General features: G+C 36.1%; 1 protein-coding gene across 5 annotated transcripts in view; it reads left to right on the top strand.

The window, feature by feature from the left end:
• cacna1bb (calcium channel, voltage-dependent, N type, alpha 1B subunit, b) overlaps nucleotides 1–17,158 on the top strand; it is a 150,965-nt gene that overhangs the window by 107,972 nt on the left and 25,835 nt on the right. For all 5 annotated transcript variants that reach the window (XM_051876917.1, XM_051876914.1, XM_051876913.1 and 2 more), the window contains 8 exons: nucleotides 3,609–3,705; nucleotides 5,292–5,452; nucleotides 6,473–6,613; nucleotides 7,232–7,433; nucleotides 9,466–9,630; nucleotides 10,909–11,019; nucleotides 13,474–13,557; nucleotides 15,548–15,664. In XM_051876917.1, coding sequence (XP_051732877.1) covers nucleotides 3,609–3,705; nucleotides 5,292–5,452; nucleotides 6,473–6,613; nucleotides 7,232–7,433; nucleotides 9,466–9,630; nucleotides 10,909–11,019; nucleotides 13,474–13,557; nucleotides 15,548–15,664 — 1,078 coding nt within the window. The remainder of the gene's footprint in view (nucleotides 1–3,608; nucleotides 3,706–5,291; nucleotides 5,453–6,472; nucleotides 6,614–7,231; nucleotides 7,434–9,465; nucleotides 9,631–10,908; nucleotides 11,020–13,473; nucleotides 13,558–15,547; nucleotides 15,665–17,158) is intronic.

The raw sequence follows: 17,158 nt of genomic DNA, 5'->3' as shown, positions 1-17,158 counted from the left end.
ACATTTGCAGGTCTGTGACCTTTTCACATTTGTGATTTTTATTCCATGATTCGATGCCTCTATATTTACCACTGAATGTGATTTATCTCGCAGAGATGTTACAAACAAACCAACAGTAACTAATAATCCTCCACTGCATCATGTCTTTGATTAATACAATGTTTTATTGTGCACTAGAGTTGCTTCGATGCTTTTAATCTTTCTTTGCTGTTCGTCCTTCCACAGTGTTTCCGCTCAATGACAGCTCTCTTCCGTTCTGATCTCATTTAATCTCTTCATGCTGATCTGCATTTACTGCTTACTCTGTGTCTGTGACGCGGCTTATTATGTGTGTGTTTCTGTGTTTGTGCACATGTGCATGGTTTTTCATCGGTTTTCCTCGTCAGATCACAGCAAAGCGTGACCAGGTGGGGACAGTCTACTGTATATATCTTTAAAAGCATACCCTTTACCACCCAACCTCCCCACGGACCACTCCAAACTCACCACCCTTTGACTCTTCCTCTCATTCAGCCTTTGTGGAAGGGGATGGACCTACTCTTTCCCAATTACATGACCTTTGACCTTTGCAAGGGCTTATAGAAACTACTACTCCTACTGTTTCCAGAGGACAGCCACTCCTTATGATAATGGTCAAACACAAGCTGAATTAATTCTGATTATTGCTGTTACATTATAGCATAAACTGAAAATCAGCTACATACATATCAAAAGAATTTATTGTTTTCTGCTTCTATTTTAGAAGCTAGTTGATGGAATATAATTACAAAATGACCTTCAAATTCATTTACTAAACATTTGTGGATAAATTTCTCAAGCCGTCAAGATATATATATATATATATATATGGGTCATTGACGATTAAGGTTTTTAAAAGTGTAAAAAAAAACCCAATTCAGATATAATTAATTTTGAAGTTTAATAAGTGTTAACAATGAGATTATGTGGTTTTTAGAATCAATTAACACTGCTTTTGTCATTTTTTACAATTTGGACAAAATTTGTCACCAAAAAAGTCATTCAGTTTAACCAAAATTTCAGTTTTACCAAATGACACTTTTGCTTATACCAAATGTCGATATTTTCAAACAATGCTAACAGGCTGATATCTATCTAGCTAGCTAGTATGAGCAAGTGAAAACATGAATTTTTCAAATAGTTAAGAGAGAGTTAGTTACTTTGCTTCACAACCATGTGGTCCTTTGCACATGTCTGAATGTTGTCACATCCTGTCACGTTATATTGAATGCATGACTTGATCCAAAATGGTCCCCTTATATTGGTTACTTCGAATGACATCAATGAAATTCAATTTTCCGGAAATTCTTTCTCATAACAAAGCAATGTCTTCTACACATAATTTTAATACCATTTTGCACTATGTTGATATATGATGTTATAAAATCATGCCAGAATAAAATATATATACATTTATTACATTTTAAGATATTTTAATCACAAATGAAATGGTTGTATTGGCCTTTGGACGGTTAAACCGAGTGACATTTTGGCACTTCACAATCTTTAAAATACCTTTATATGTAGCAAAATATAATTAAAACCTTTTGGATTCAATAAAAGTGATCCAGTTGTACTACCTTACATACTTTGGATGTCATATCTTTGTTTTTTATTATTATTAAGACCTTTGGACAAAAAAATGACCTGTCACGTCATTGACCCATATATATATATATATATATATATATATATATATCTTACAGTATATATTAAATAAAATACAGAATATTTTACAATTTCCCACAAAAGATCTTTTCCCCACAATTACATGGTGAAAATATATAATGTCACAATAAAAATCTTAAGCTTAATTTCTATATAATTTGTGTTTTCTGTTAATTTTGGGCTTAAATTTGAACATGATATGCGATTTACTCTTGTATCAGGGTGCATCAGGTAGCTTTATCCTGTCACAAACATTAGGCAGAACCAGTTCAGCACTGGACCTCTTGTGTGATGGGTGGTTTGGAGACAGATGGTCCTCTGAAATCTATGGGAGTATAGTTGACTCATTGGGTAGAGATCCACATGCACCCATGAGGTGTGTGTGTGTGTTATTGACAGACATTGCATGGACATTGCATGCCAGTGGTGATAGAGTCCCAACTCCTCAATGGAGAGAAAAAGTAAGCAGACCAATCACAGAGCTAAGCTAAACCTAAACCCACTCTCTCTTTAGTATCAGGAAGCATATAGTATTCTTATTTGCCGTGCATAGCATTTGAAGTTTGTATTTTGGATGATAAATGGTTTTAAGACACGCAGACACACAGAAAAAGCTTATCTTAGTGAACTTTCGACTGTCAAGGAAACATCTCACCGTTCAGAAGAACTCAGCTTTTTTGGTTTAAACAAGGTTCAAATTGAGGTTATTCTTGAGCTTAGACATGTCTGCTGAAGTTTAGGGTAAAAGAGTTTTTAAATAGCCTTTCTTATCTTTTCAGGTGAGTTCCATTCTGTTGAACTGTGTAATTCCACCTGCCATTCAGTGTGAATCTGTAACATTCAGAGAATGAATCATTCAGCATGTCATTGATGTTGACAGTCTTCTCTGACTTCATTTAACTTCAAGTCAATCCTGAAAACATAGTTAAACTGAATGGAACTCAAACATCAAAGCGGCTTTAATTATTAAGACTTTAAAAGGGTTTATTTTCTGTTCAGTTCATTTAATTAGCGGTGCATCACTGTTATGATTGCTCACAAAAAACCAAAACAAAAAAGTATTAAACTTCAAAGTTTAGAATTTATGACTTTTCCTGGTGGATTATAAAACAAGCGAAAAATCCCTAAAACTTGCAGTAAATAATGCACCTGAACAATATTTAGAAACCAGGATCCATTTGCATATAACACATCCACTATGGTAAAACTGTGTCTAAAGAACTAGCCTGAAAAACTAGCCATTAGCTAAGGGGTAATCTGTTTTGAATTCGAATTGGGCCAGTCTTTTTTATGGGATTCTTTTAAAAGTTATGACCAGTCTTAAAGAAAAAAAATATTAGATGACTTGTATGATGAATCTAAGATGTTTATGCAACTGGCCACAGAACATCATAGAAATTTGGATGTCTTCCGGCTTGGGCCAGTAAGTAACCACTCAGAACTCCCTAGCAACCGAATAGAAACACCCTGTCAACCACACACAACATCCATGCAACATGGCGACTTTTTTTTTTTTTTAAGCTTTTTAAGCATCAGTGTATGACTTGGCCAACTGTGGTTTTTACAAAGAGACCATTCCTGCTAAATGGATTGTTTCTTTGTATCTTTTTCTGGTAAATGAGTGTTATTTTACAGAAATTTTGTTGTCATATGATATTTATTGTCATCCTCAGAGGTAGGTTTGTTTCTGTAGAATAACCTCCCCTTGAAAGCATGCTTTCTACTAACCAAATATTCTCTAGCTAATGTAATTCTGAATTACATGATGGGCTGGAGGAAGTGATTAGCTCATTAAAATGTAATTGAATTGAGTTCAGGCTTTGTGCATGTGCTGGCAGAATCAAAATGCATCAAGTGTATGTTAAAATGTGTGAATGCAAGCGTGTTCTAAATGTTTCTAAGTCATTGCTTTTTCCATACAGAGGAACTAAAGGCAAGGACATCAACACCATCAAGTCCCTAAGGGTCCTTCGAGTCCTGAGGCCCTTGAAGACCATCAAACGTTTGCCTAAACTCAAGGTAATGTCCTACTATCTTTTTTTTACTCTGCTTAGCTCTTATCTTAATCCTCTGAGAGCATGCAAGTGGAAATAAGGGGTTTTAGTTGTACAATTACGAGATCAGATCCACCAAAGTGAAAGATTATCATTCATTAAAACTCATAGAGGATCTATCATTTGAGGTGTATACAGTCCTATTGAGAGGTGTTAATAAAAAGATGTTAACAGTAGTGTTGTTCATGCTGTTGTTGTTATTGTTAACTACAACTAAAACTATATTGGTATATTTTGGTCATTGAAATAAAAGCTCCTGATCTTTTTGAAGATTGCTCACATTATAAATATCAAATAATACAGATTTTAATTTAAATTATTGCCCCTTTTCACCCTAGCCTAGAGGTGATGCAAAAGGGATTTTTTTTTTTCGATGTAAACATAATGCATTAAACAGACGCCTTGACTGTTGCGCCGCTTTTCAATCTGTGGCACGTTTTAAAACACCTTGTTAAGTTAAAAGTTCAACTTTTAAAAACACGTTTTGAAACCCTGCACTACTGTATTTTCCATTTTGTTCACGTTTTTTAAAAGAAAAAGCGTGTTCGTTCATTCAGCTCACTGCAGTTTTAAAGAACTTATTATCCGTTTCGGCACTCAGAATAAACCATTATTGGTTCAAAGACATGATAAGGTAATAATAAAGATGTTCAGCAAAATTGATAACGTGCTTAATAACTGTGCACACTTTACAATGTGACCTTATAAATGTGTAGTTTTAAGGTAAAATGGAAAATTAAATAAAATGCAATAAATGCAAGTTATTAATGCACTTAAAAAAATTCTTAGCACCCCATCTGAACTGTTAGGCACCCCCTTAGCATCCCCAAGAAAAAAATCCTGGAACCGCCACTGTGTGATTTTGTGCTTGTTTGTGTGTACATTTTGCAGGCAGGGATGCCCCTTGTGTAGACCTCGACATTAACAGCCTTGTTGCATCTTTTTCTCTAATCAAATCACACACTTAGGCACACGAACAAATCGTTTTAGAGACACTTACTGTTATCTCATTACATGGCTAAATCATACATTTAAACTTACATTTCACACCATCATTTGTTCATTTGGCTGAAGATTCATCACCAGTGGCATTAGAATAAATAATAGACTAACAAATAAAACTGCAGCTTAGCTTAGTCACAATACTAATGCACAGATAAAGCCTCACAGGACCACAGAGACATTTATCCTGCCTACAGAGATCTTATTAGCATTAATGCCGAAAAATATATACTACTCAGTGCTAATAATGATACCCTGAGGATATGAAACAAGCAGAAACGACAGAAAAATGAGTAGATTTACACATCCCCCCAGTCTCATTTTATCCTCAGCCTAAGTGCAATCATGATTATCTAGAGCAAGAGGAGCAGTAATCAGTTAAGTCACAGCCTACAGTTAGCTTTCACCAGGGTCTTGTGACATTAACACACGACGACGCATTCTACACAGATGGATTTAATGAAGTTGTGCATTATAGACTGCATGTGTGGCAGCGAGGTTGTCCACTGTTTGCGGGAGATCTGATTTGTGCTGTTTGTGTGTCCCCAGGCTGTGTTTGACTGCGTAGTGAACTCTCTGAAGAATGTGCTCAACATCCTCATCGTTTACATCCTCTTCATGTTCATCTTCGCCGTCATTGCTGTGCAGCTTTTCAAGGGGAAGTTTTTTCACTGCACCGATGAGTCCAAAGCCCTGGAGAAGGACTGCAGGTACGGCTGTGCTCTGGCTGGACTGTCTGGATATGTTCTACATGGATGGATGGAGGGAAGAGAAAGAGTGGAGGAGAGAGGAAGATGAAAGTGAAAGTAGAAAAGAAAGGAATGGAAGTAAGGTTTTCAGGCAGAAAGGAAAATCAAAAGGTAAAAAGAAAAGGAAGAGTGAAGTAGTGTTATTTTAATATGTTTTATATACTAGGATAGTTTTTTGAATTCGCTTTTTGAATTTATTTTTTAATTAATTAATTTAATTAAATATTACTATTTTTGTTTATTTATTTTTCAGTATTAGTTCAGTATTAGTTTGTATTTTTTTTTCAAGCCTGGAATTTTAGTGCTTCAGCTTAAATGTATTTCAGTTAGTTGCCAAGAGAACATTTCAGAATTTTCTCTGTTTATATTTTATTTTATTTCAATTAGCTAAAATGTTTTAATAGGTTTAGTTAACAATATTAACCCTGGAGCTAAGGAACTAGAGCGAATGGAAAAGGAAAAGGCAGGAAAAGCAAAGGGAGGGAGGAAGGAAGGAAGGAAGGAAGGAAGGAAGGAAGGAAGGAAGGAAGGAAGGAAAGAAAATTAAGGCAGGAAGGAAGGAAGGAAGGAAGGAAGGGGAAAATTAAATTAAGGAAGGAAGGAAGAAAGGAAGGAAGGAAAATTCAATTAAGTCAGAAAATTTAATTAAGGAAGGAAGGGGTAAATTAAATTAAGGAAAGAAGGAAGGAAGGAAGGGAAATTCAATTAAGGCAGGGAGGAAGGAAGGAAAATTAAATTAAGGAAGGAAAGAAGGAAGGAAGGAAGGAAAGAGGAAAGGAAGGAAATGGAAAGGAAGAGCATAGAAAGGAGGAAAGGGAGGAAAAGGGAAAAGGGATAGAAGGAAGTAAAGAAATTAGGAAGGAAGAAAGTAAAAAAGAAACAATGAGAGGAAGTGGTAAAAAGGAAAGAGAAGGATTTAAAAAGGACATAAATAAAGACAAAGCAAGAGTTTGTGGTCAAATGTGTTCTGTCTGCACTCAGGGGTCAGTTCCTGGAGTACGGCAGTGATGGAGTGGCCATGACGCAGCCTCGCGAGTGGAAGAAGTATGATTTCCATTATGACAACGTCCTGTGGGCCTTTCTTACCCTGTTCACTGTCTCTACAGGAGAGGGCTGGCCAACGTGAGTCTTCCTCCATACACACACACACACACACACACACGTTTGTTTTTGTGAATTGTGGGGACATTCCATAGGCGTAATGATTTTTATACTGTACAAACCATATTTTCTACCCCTACCCCTAAACCTACCCATCACAGAAAACTGTGCACATTTTTACTTTCTCAAAAAAACTCATTCTGTATGATTTATAAGCCTTTTGAAAAATGGGGATTATGGGACATAATGTCCTCATAAGTCACCCTCTCCTTGTAATACCTATGTCATACCCATATCATTATACAAATTTGTGTCCTGATATGTCACAAAAACACGCACACGCACACACACACACACACACACACACACATGGTGATCATACTGAAACACTTAATGTTGCTTTTCTTACTCTAATCTTTTTCTTCTTTTACTCTATTCTAAATAAGTTTCTCTTCTTGCTCAACTCTCTGGTGTAATCTGTGTTCCTTACCATTCTCCACATTTCATGCCAACTTTGTTTTACTTTAAAACAAAATTATAATCATTCCAAATCTTTTAATTATTGTATATATATTCCCTCATTTTAACCTGGATGCACTATGTGATCATCTTGCTGTCATTCTCCCTGTGTTTCTCTAGAGTGCTGAAACATTCTGTAGATGCCACATATGAAGACCAGGGTCCCAGTCCAGGTTACCGCATGGAAACCTCTATCTTCTATGTGGTCTACTTCATCGTCTTCCCCTTCTTCTTTGTCAACATCTTTGTGGCTTTGATCATCATCACATTCCAGGAGCAGGGAGATAAAGCCATGTCAGAGTGCAGCTTGGAGAAGAACGAGGTAGGATGGGGCAGTTGGAGGCCTGCATAGTCAGTTAAAATCAACTTTGAACAGATGAGTAGATGGGATAGACTGTAAACTGTAGATACCAAACAGTGTTGCTTAAAATGTAGTTTCAGTGTATATGCAAATAAGGGCAAAGTCTTGTTTTATACATGCACAGACAGTTGTGAGATGCCTGGAAGAAAAGTGTTCTTAAGAGAATTCCTCTCACCTGTGTGAGGCCAATGCCCCTGTCCGTCTACATCTATACTACCTTGACTAAGCTCCTTTGACAAACGCATGCTCACACACACAAAGCACAGAATTTAACCCCAGGAGGAACTACCAGACCAGTCGGGCAGAACTCTTTCAACTCTCTGCCTCTGTTCTAAAACCTAAATGCTGCATTGTTGCCTGCTGCCTACTAAGGCACAGTTATTGAATCCTCACAAATAACTGATCTGAAGCACTCTACATAGGCATAGTTGCTACCCTGCTGGGAAAAAATATGCTGAGCAGGCATTTAGCTGGGCAGCCAGATTCTCCTAACCTGATTAGCTAAAAAAGAGTGCCTAAAACCCCTCTAAAACGAATCACTGGATACACTATATATACAGTTTGTGCAAATATTAAATACAATAAGAAAATATTTAAAAAATATATGTTAAATGGTTTTATTTGTCATGTTTAATATGTTCTCAGATATATTTTGGGTAACACTTTAGTTAAGGGTCCAATTCTCACTATTAACTAGTTGCTTATTAGCATGTATATTACTAGGATATTGGCTGTTTATTAGTACTTATAAAGCACATTTTAATGCCTTATTTTGCATGAACATATTCTACATCCCTTAATCTTACCCAATTCCTACCCAATACCTAAACTTAACAACTACTGTACTCTAACTATTAATAAGCAGTAATTAGAAGTTTATTGAGACAAAAGTCGAAGTTAATAGTTAGTTAATAGTGAGAATCAGACAATAATCTAATGTATTTTTTTTTTTTTTGTAATGTTTTGTAAAGTCCTAATTTTGTTATAATAAAATCCTGTTTTGATCTGTTTGCTATTTGCAGTGGTTAATAGTATTTACTTTTTTCATAGTCATTATTAGTGAATTGTACTAAAAACCAATTAGGGTCAGCTGTTGACCAGCAAACATAATAATTATTCATTATAATAACAGTATATGAAACCCACAACAATTAAAAAAAAAAAAGCAGTCCCCATTTTTTTAGTTTCTAGATAATTAATAGATAATAGTGTTTTCAATTGCATTTTGACCACTAAAATAGGAAATGTCCCCTATTTCCGAGATCTGGTCACCTTAATATAAGTTTCTACACTGTAAAAAAGAAATGTTGATTTAACTTTAAAAAAAAAGTAAGTTACCTGGTTGCCTTAAAATTTTGAGTTCATTGAAATTAAAAATTTGAGTTGAAACAATGAAGGCGATTGGTTTAATCAACAGAAACTCAAGATATTAGGGTATCTGTGCCACATTAATTATCTAAGTTGATTTGACAAAAGAAAAAATGTTGTGATAAATCATGAAAGTAATTTTTTACAGTGAATATGGACTACAATTTTTTTTTTTTTTTTACCACTGAGCTCATTGCTGTGAATTCTGGGAATGCGTCATTTGAATTTGGATTTTAAAAAAAGTATCTTAAAAGGCAGCATGATTATGCAGCACTAGGTTTTGTTTCTTCATTTTCCTCTTTTTTTCTGATTTCTTTATACAGTATTTGCCTCTGATCTGTATATTCTCTCAGAGGAAATATTAGTCTGTGTTTAAACATCAATCTGTGCTGTACTGTAACTCTGTTCTGATTTGTGCAGCTGGTTTGATGTTTGTCTTCAAGTACTCATTCGTTCACAGCCTTTCATTCGTTTGATGTAGAGAGCTCTGGGAATACCAGTGCTGTTCTAATAATCAAACATGGAAAGATCAGGGTGATGAGTAGTTTTAAGCTTGTAGACATTCACTTCAACATTTTGCTGAGGACTTCATGATGATATAAGTGTGCTTTGATTTCGTCAACAGCGAGCTTGTATTGACTTTGCCATCAACGCCAAACCTCTGACCCGCTACATGCCGCAGGACAAGCAGTCTTACCAATACAAGATGTGGAAGTTTGTGGTGTCCACTCCATTTGAGTACTCCATCCTGAGCATGATTGCCGTCAACACAGTAGTCCTCATGATGAAGGTAAAACAGAATTTTTGTGGTGAAAAACTACGTTAGCCATGATGCTATGCAGAAAATTCCACCAGACAGAGAGTCGAAAAGAGCAAACTGCACCAAAGGAGCTCTTTAACTCCGCCCACTCTCATGAAGGACTGCAAATGACGTAGAGTCGATCTCACTACGCTCTCAAAATACTTAAATATTTGTATATGTATGCATATTTTGTAATGAATTTAAAATATATTCTTTTTATATATAATCAATATTTGTAAAATGAGTAGTTTTATATTTCTCCATCATTTTTAATTTGATTATGCTGTGTGCAGTGCTTCATGGGATTGTAGTTCTTTTCCTCACTAAAGCCGTTAACTACACAGTGTTGTACCTTTGTCTTTTTGTCTGATTTTCGAACACTTTTTTGCTTTGTAATGTTATGATTTACCTCGTAGCTGGTTGGCTTGGTTCATGGCTTATAATGCTTTAACAAATACTTTTTTAAAATCCCTTTGAGAGAAATGAATGGAAAAAATATTTCCGCAACCAGCGCTGCTGAAAGAGTGGGCAGGCACTGATGCATTCTATAGTGCAAATTCTTACAGGAACCTCAATTTCAAATTAACTTCAAATTTGAAAAATTGAAGTTTTGATGTCTCAGTCTCTCTTTTTAGACATATGGCTTGGATTTTCTAGCAATTTCTAGCAAGTCCAAATTATTTAGTAAAATATATATTTTGTATAATATAAAATGTTTAGTGCAGTATATTTACTTCACTTTAAACACAAACTTCCTCTCTAAAACTAGACCAACCTTAGGTCTGTATTCCACAGCATTCATGAATTACAGTTAACAGATTAAAAAAGGGAAATTTACCACCAGATGTTTATCTAGGATGCTTTTTTCTCCCTGTGGCCTGGCAGTTATACAGAAGACTGTCTAATTAAATTGAACAAAAAGAGGCTTTTTAGATTAAATCAGTGCATCCAAACATACAGGCATAATGCTTTTTTTCCCCTTTGGGAACGGTCTAGTGCAGCTCAGAGTTCATCAGTCGATTGTTCGTCTGGTAAGCTGCCAACAGGAAGTGCCCTCTATCTGTAAGTTAGAGTGTAAGGCATTGCCAAGGTTGATTGAGGTTCAGCAATGCTGATTATTGCATATGAAATGATGTTTGTGAATATTCATTTATGAATAAGTCATTTCTAATTTTGGAGTCCTGAAAGCCTATTTTACAGGTCTTTTAAATATTTGAGTGAGTGCAGAGTGAGTCACTATCGCACATGTTTTTTCTTCCTCTGCAGTTCCATGATGCTCCTAAACCGTATGAGGACATGTTGAAGTGGCTGAACATCATCTTCACGGCTCTCTTTACACTGGAGTGCATTCTCAAGGTCATCGCCTTTGGCCCTCTGGTGAGAGTGGAGAGAATCCACTTATCTTTTATCATCACAGTCACTTTTTACAACGAAGGGCCAAAAATCAAACTTGATTGAGGTTGTGGGCCAAAAGTAAAAGTTGCATTTGCATTTGGTCACACTTTAGATTAGGGTATAATTCACACTATTAACTAACTAATAACAATGACTTTTGTCTCAATAAACTCCTAATTACTGCTTATTAATAGTTAGTAAGGTAGTTGTTAAGTTTAGGTACTGGGTAGGATTAAGGGTTTAAGTTTAGTTTACACTCTCATTCTCATTCAGATGGGACACACAATGGCCGTGTTAAACAGCTCATAAGGGTTTAGTTAGATCACTTTGAATCTTGACTCGTTGATGTAAATTAAGCTGCTATAAGTTCAGAGAAATGAAAACAGTTATGCTAATATGTTATCTAGAAGTATTTTGAAGTGCCCAAAGTAACAATATTATGCATATTAATTGCTGCTATAAACAGTATTACCAAATAGACAGTACACATCTACTTCAACGGCAGGTTTTTTATAATTTTCCCCTCATGACATCTCTCATGAAAAGCTCTGGGCCCTATTTTAATGATCTAAGTGCATGGTCTAAGGTGCACGGCACAAGTACGCTTAGGGCATGTCCGAATCCACTTTTGCTAGTTTAAGGACGGGAAAAATGGTCACCGCACCTGGTACATAGTCTAAAAGGGTTGTCCCTATTATCTTAATGAGTAATGGGTGTGTTTTTGGCATAACATGTAATAAACCAATCAGAGTCTCATCTCCCATTCCCTTTAAAAGCCAGTTGCGCTCGCGCCATGGCGGATTCACTATTTACATGGCAGAATTTGCAAGCGGAAAAACTGAATGCTTTTTTAGTGAGGAAACGGATCTGCTGGTGCACGAAGTAAAAGCGCGCGAGCAGACCATCTACGGGAAAAGCCAGATTCCACCAAAGCATTTTTATCTTTATGCACACAATAATAATCTTTTACATTGTAATCCTTTTATTTGTAATATTTGGCATGTTTGTGTGCTGCTGCGTGTCCCTGTGTGTGTAATAAGCAGAGTGTATGTGCGTTTTGCACCCGCATATAAGCGCTTATTACTAACGCGCTCTTTAGATAACAAAAAAAATATTGCGCCATTGACTTTAGACCAGGTTTCAGTTGGTCAATGGCACAGTCTATTTCAGTTGCCTCAAAATAGCAACGTGTCAACAATGCGCTGGAACACCTCGTTTTCAAACCAGCACGCCCATGGGCGCGCAAATGCATTTGCTATTTAAACGTGGTGCAGGATGTGAAAATGATAACTGCGTCAGGCTGAAATGCAAAAAAACACTTGTGACGCGCCTGGTGCCGCATTGCGCCGGGTGTAAGGCCCTCTATCTCAAAGATGCCCAAACTGGGGCCCCGTAGGCCAAAGTTGCCCCATGATGTACTTTGATTTGGTCCGCAGGCCCCATTTTGGGCATCTCTGAGTATTTAAACTTGAAATAGGTGGGTAGGGCAATTCTTGGCCAGAATAAATTCCAAGGCTTTGATCCAAAGTTGAGAGGAACTGAAAAAAAAGTGAGAGTAAAGCTGTGCTCAGTTGGTTGATTGACCAGCCTGCAGGGCTGTCAGTAGAGCAAGAACTGTGAAATCAGTGAGAGGCTAATGACAGCCCTGTGGGTGAGAAGAATGTGTAAGTATGAGTGTGGCTGAGTGTACAGTATGTGCGATGCATCATAAATTTCTCTTCAGTGACGGCTGGTCTGACCTGCAGCAGAAGGTCTCATCTCAAGCTCCATTTCCATTTATGAGGCTCATTTATTAAGAAGCTTTTGTGGTACGTGACGCTTGCATTTACCTCCACCTGTTCGGAGCCCAGGGTTGATGAATGGGTCTCGCTCATGTTGTTCTGTCCGGGATCCATGTCTAACAGCAGTTGACTAATCTTTGCGGCGTTCAGGAGAGACATGGACCCAAGGCTAAGACGCCTGACAGACCGTCCTGCCTTGAAAGATCTTTTACACGACTCACCAATGTCTGCATTTCAGATTGCCTGTTTTTGTGTGCCACATTGTCCACACTAGAATAGTTAAAGCTTTTAAAACTGACTAGTGTTTTCACAAGTGAAATCAGTCCATACTTAAGCTAAATTGAAAACAAAAAATGCCCGAAGATGTCTCTAAGGATTAGGAATAAGTGTAGTTTTAAAGTGGGGTAAGTATAAATGATTCATATACAAAATGTATCTCTAGCTGCCTTCACATCTGATACTTACACCAACACCTGCCTTTAACACAACATCATAACTGAAATCAAACCTCAAAAGTGACTTGTTTTTGAACTCTTTTATGGCAGAAACTCCACATGGCACATAAATAACACTCCTTATAGGAGATTTGTCTCATTCAACTGATTCCAACAGAGTTTGATATTAGCGTGTTGCATATTTTTCTCTATGTGTGCAGAACTACCTGAAGGAGGCATGGAACATTTTTGACTTTGTTACTGTGCTGGGGAGCATCACAGACATTCTGGTTACTGAGATCAAGGTTAGTCATCAAAGAAACACATCAAAGCTTTTGAGAACCAAAATTCAAAGGTATTTAAAAATAAAATCATTTTAAATCTCAACACATATGATAGATGTTATAAATTATGTAGCTATCTTACTGAAGTGGATGTTCCAGATGAGAACCTCTTGAAACTTAACTTTATGTCTCTTTGTGAGCTTTCAGCGTTTATTTTTTGTGTCACATTTGTGTTGCACTTTTAGTCTGCTTTCAGTTTGTCTTAAAATCATGTGGACAGGGTTCCATTGAAAACCTTGAACTATTAGGAAATTTGAAAATTGTCAAAAGTCATGGATTTTTTAATTAAAATCTTTCAAAAAAATCTTTTAATAAAAGGACATTTTTTATAGTGAAAATAAGTTTTTCTTATTCTGCTCAGTCCTAAATTAATTAATTTATATATATATATATGCTAAATTAGACAGTATGCACATGTAAATATAATATATTGTGAATCAAAAATGAGCACTTTCAAACCACATTTAGCTGATTTGCTAACATCTGCCCATGCAACATTTGTACTAGATGATTTTCTAATGAATTTGCTTAAGACCTCGATTAACTCTTAATCATTCGACCTGTTATAAGACCAAATCATCTGCTGAAGATGACAGTCCAGAGATCTCCCCCAATGACTGTTGACAGCCGCGTCTCTGCATGTCGGAGACGGACTCCAGCCTCTCCTAACGATTTCACTGTGACTCTTATTTTCATGCTTAATCTCTGTTGGCACCTGTCCCCTTCCTTTCCCCAACGGACTGCACAGACGGTAAGTGGCTTCATCACTCCTGCACTGCCTGTCTTCGTCCAAACCTTTCCTCCTGTCAAACATCTTTATGCTAATTTTGAATGCTCACCTTTATACCTGCTGAGATCAGGCTTGACTATTGTTGAACTTGTTCGATCCAGCATCAGGCTGAGATGTGTAGGGTGGGGGGGATTTGTAAGGTCTATTCACAGTAGCCATGTTTCATTCCACCTATTTGTATGTGCATTTTGGGATATCACATAAAAACACTGGATGAGTGAAAAATGTGCATACAATTTTTTTTCATCCAAGTAGATGTGCATAAACTAAGATGAAAACACATTTACCAAATAAATCCCTTGATTTGCTGCAAAAAATCTTGTGACTTTGCCTCTACAGTGGATGTGATTGGATAACTGCACTAACCAGCGGGTCAGTTTCATTGCACAGCATCTCAAATGTTGGTTTAGTTATTCTGAAATGCCTGAACCAAAGTCTGTCATCAAAATGAATTGGTATAATGACCTCCCAGAACTGTCTCACATGATTGCATTCACAAACACATCCGAACGCAAGATAACATGACAACGTTTATTGTGTTTTGTCTGCACGCTCTGGAAACGGTGCATTATTCGCAGATGTTTTATGCGATATTCCAATTTTGCGCATAAAATTATTACATTCAGTAAGCTGGATGGAAACATAGCTAATGATGAATAGATTTTCCCTATTTTTACCCCTTTTCCAGTATTGAAAGAGTAGGGATGGGTGGTATATACATGGGCAATATATACTGTGAAGTTCTGTATTTAATTTGTCTTTGTTTTTTAACTTTATGAATATTTTTTCATTGGTTTGTGTCCAATAAAAAGAAAAAAGAAAAAAACTAGAAAATTAAAATATACTAAAAAAAATTAATAAATAAAATTATCTATAATTTGTGAAGTATTGTTGAATTTATAACACTTTGATATAAGGTTTTGGTCATATCGCCCATCCCTAATAGATAAAAGCATGTTCATGCAAGACTATTCATGCATCATTACCAGACTATCAACAACATTGTCCTGCATGAGACTAACTAGTTTTAATACCTTATCAATAACAGATCTAACAGAGGCCATTGCTGACACTCTGACTGACTGAGGATGCGTCTTTGTCAAGGGTTGAGATACAGCGCCAGTGATGCGCCTCTGATCTTTCTTTCTTTCTTGTATCCAGGATAAGAAGATTAATCTGAGTTTCCTGAGACTCTTCCGGGCTGCTCGTCTCATTAAACTCCTCCGACAGGGCTACACCATTCGCATCCTGCTCTGGACCTTCGTTCAGTCGTTTAAGGTCAGACCTTAACCTTTGACTTTACTCTGACAACTTCGGGGCCATTCACAATGTGCAACTTTTCCATTGTTTTTCTATGAAAACAAAGGACGTGTATGACCGTTGAGCTCACGTCTTGCATCTCGCGCATGACGTGGCATTCTAAAAACGGCGCTTTAGTTAAAATCAGTTCACCTTTTGAAAAACGCATCTCGAGACCTTTGCTTTTTTCCCCATTCCACTGCCCGCATCTCAAAGAAAAAACGCATTCTGTGTGAACCTGATGTTAGACAACATTAAAGGATTAGTTCACACAAAAATGAAAATAATGTCATTTATTACTCACCCTCATGTCGTTCTACACCTGTAAGACCTTCGTTCATCTTCGGAACACAAATTGAGATATTTTTCATGAAATCCGATGGCTCAGTGAGGCCTCCATTGCCAGCAATGTCACTGAACCTCTCAGGATCCAGAAAGGTACTAAAGACATATTTAAAACAGTTCATGTAAGTACAGTGGTTCTACCTTAATATTATAAAGCGGCGAGAATACTTTTTGTGCGCCAAAAAAAACCAAAATAACGACTTTTCAACAATATCTATTGATGGGCGATTTCAAAACACTGCTTCGAAGCTTTACGAATCTTTTGTTTCGAATCAGTGGTTCGGATCACATAAACGAAGCCTCATTTACTGAAATCACGTGATTTTGGCGCTCCGAACCACTGATTCAAAGCCATCGGATTTCATCAAAAATATCTTAATTTGTGTTCCGAAGATTAACGAAGATCTTACGGGTGTAGAACGACATGAGGGTGAGTAATTAATGACATTATTTTCATTTTTGGGTGAACTAACCCTTTAATTGTCAACAATAATTTCCATGAAAATATATAATATAAATAATACATACAGTGCTGGATATTAAATGATTATATGTAATCTGGGTCAGATTCCAAAAATTATATTTTTAATAATATAAATGATTATATTACATTTTAAAATACTCAGAACTAATCAGACTACAGTTAAATTTACATTTACAGTTTTTGTGTTTTATTTTGAAAAAATGAAACATTTTCTTAAATAATTAAATCTTTTTTTTTTTTTATTTACATTTTTTGTTTTAATTAATTACTACTTTAATTATTATTAATAAATAATTATTACTTAATTAATTATTACCTTTTCATCAGCTTAAGAATTTCCTGCAGTTCCTTCACCAAAACCCATCGTAATATGTTTAATGCGCTTAATGTTGTTGATGACAAATTTTTAACATAATTTTTATATCAATAATGGTACAAGATTATTCTATTCAAATCTATGTGATAAAATTCTGTCAGATTATATTACCTAAAAGGTGTAAGGTAATAGATTGTGTTACTAACTGCAGTTTTCATTTGTGTTCAGTAATGGACTACAATTTGTAAGTAATTTATCTAGCACTGTATATGTTTAAATACAGTCAAACTAAAATATATTCAGACACCTTGAACATTTCATTCATTAA

Source organism: Ctenopharyngodon idella, chromosome 21 (assembly GCF_019924925.1).
Source record: "Ctenopharyngodon idella isolate HZGC_01 chromosome 21, HZGC01, whole genome shotgun sequence".
NCBI lineage: Eukaryota > Metazoa > Chordata > Actinopteri > Cypriniformes > Xenocyprididae > Ctenopharyngodon > Ctenopharyngodon idella.
The sequence above is the reverse complement of the archived record's forward strand: the minus strand, read 5'-3'. Positions and strand labels throughout refer to the sequence as shown.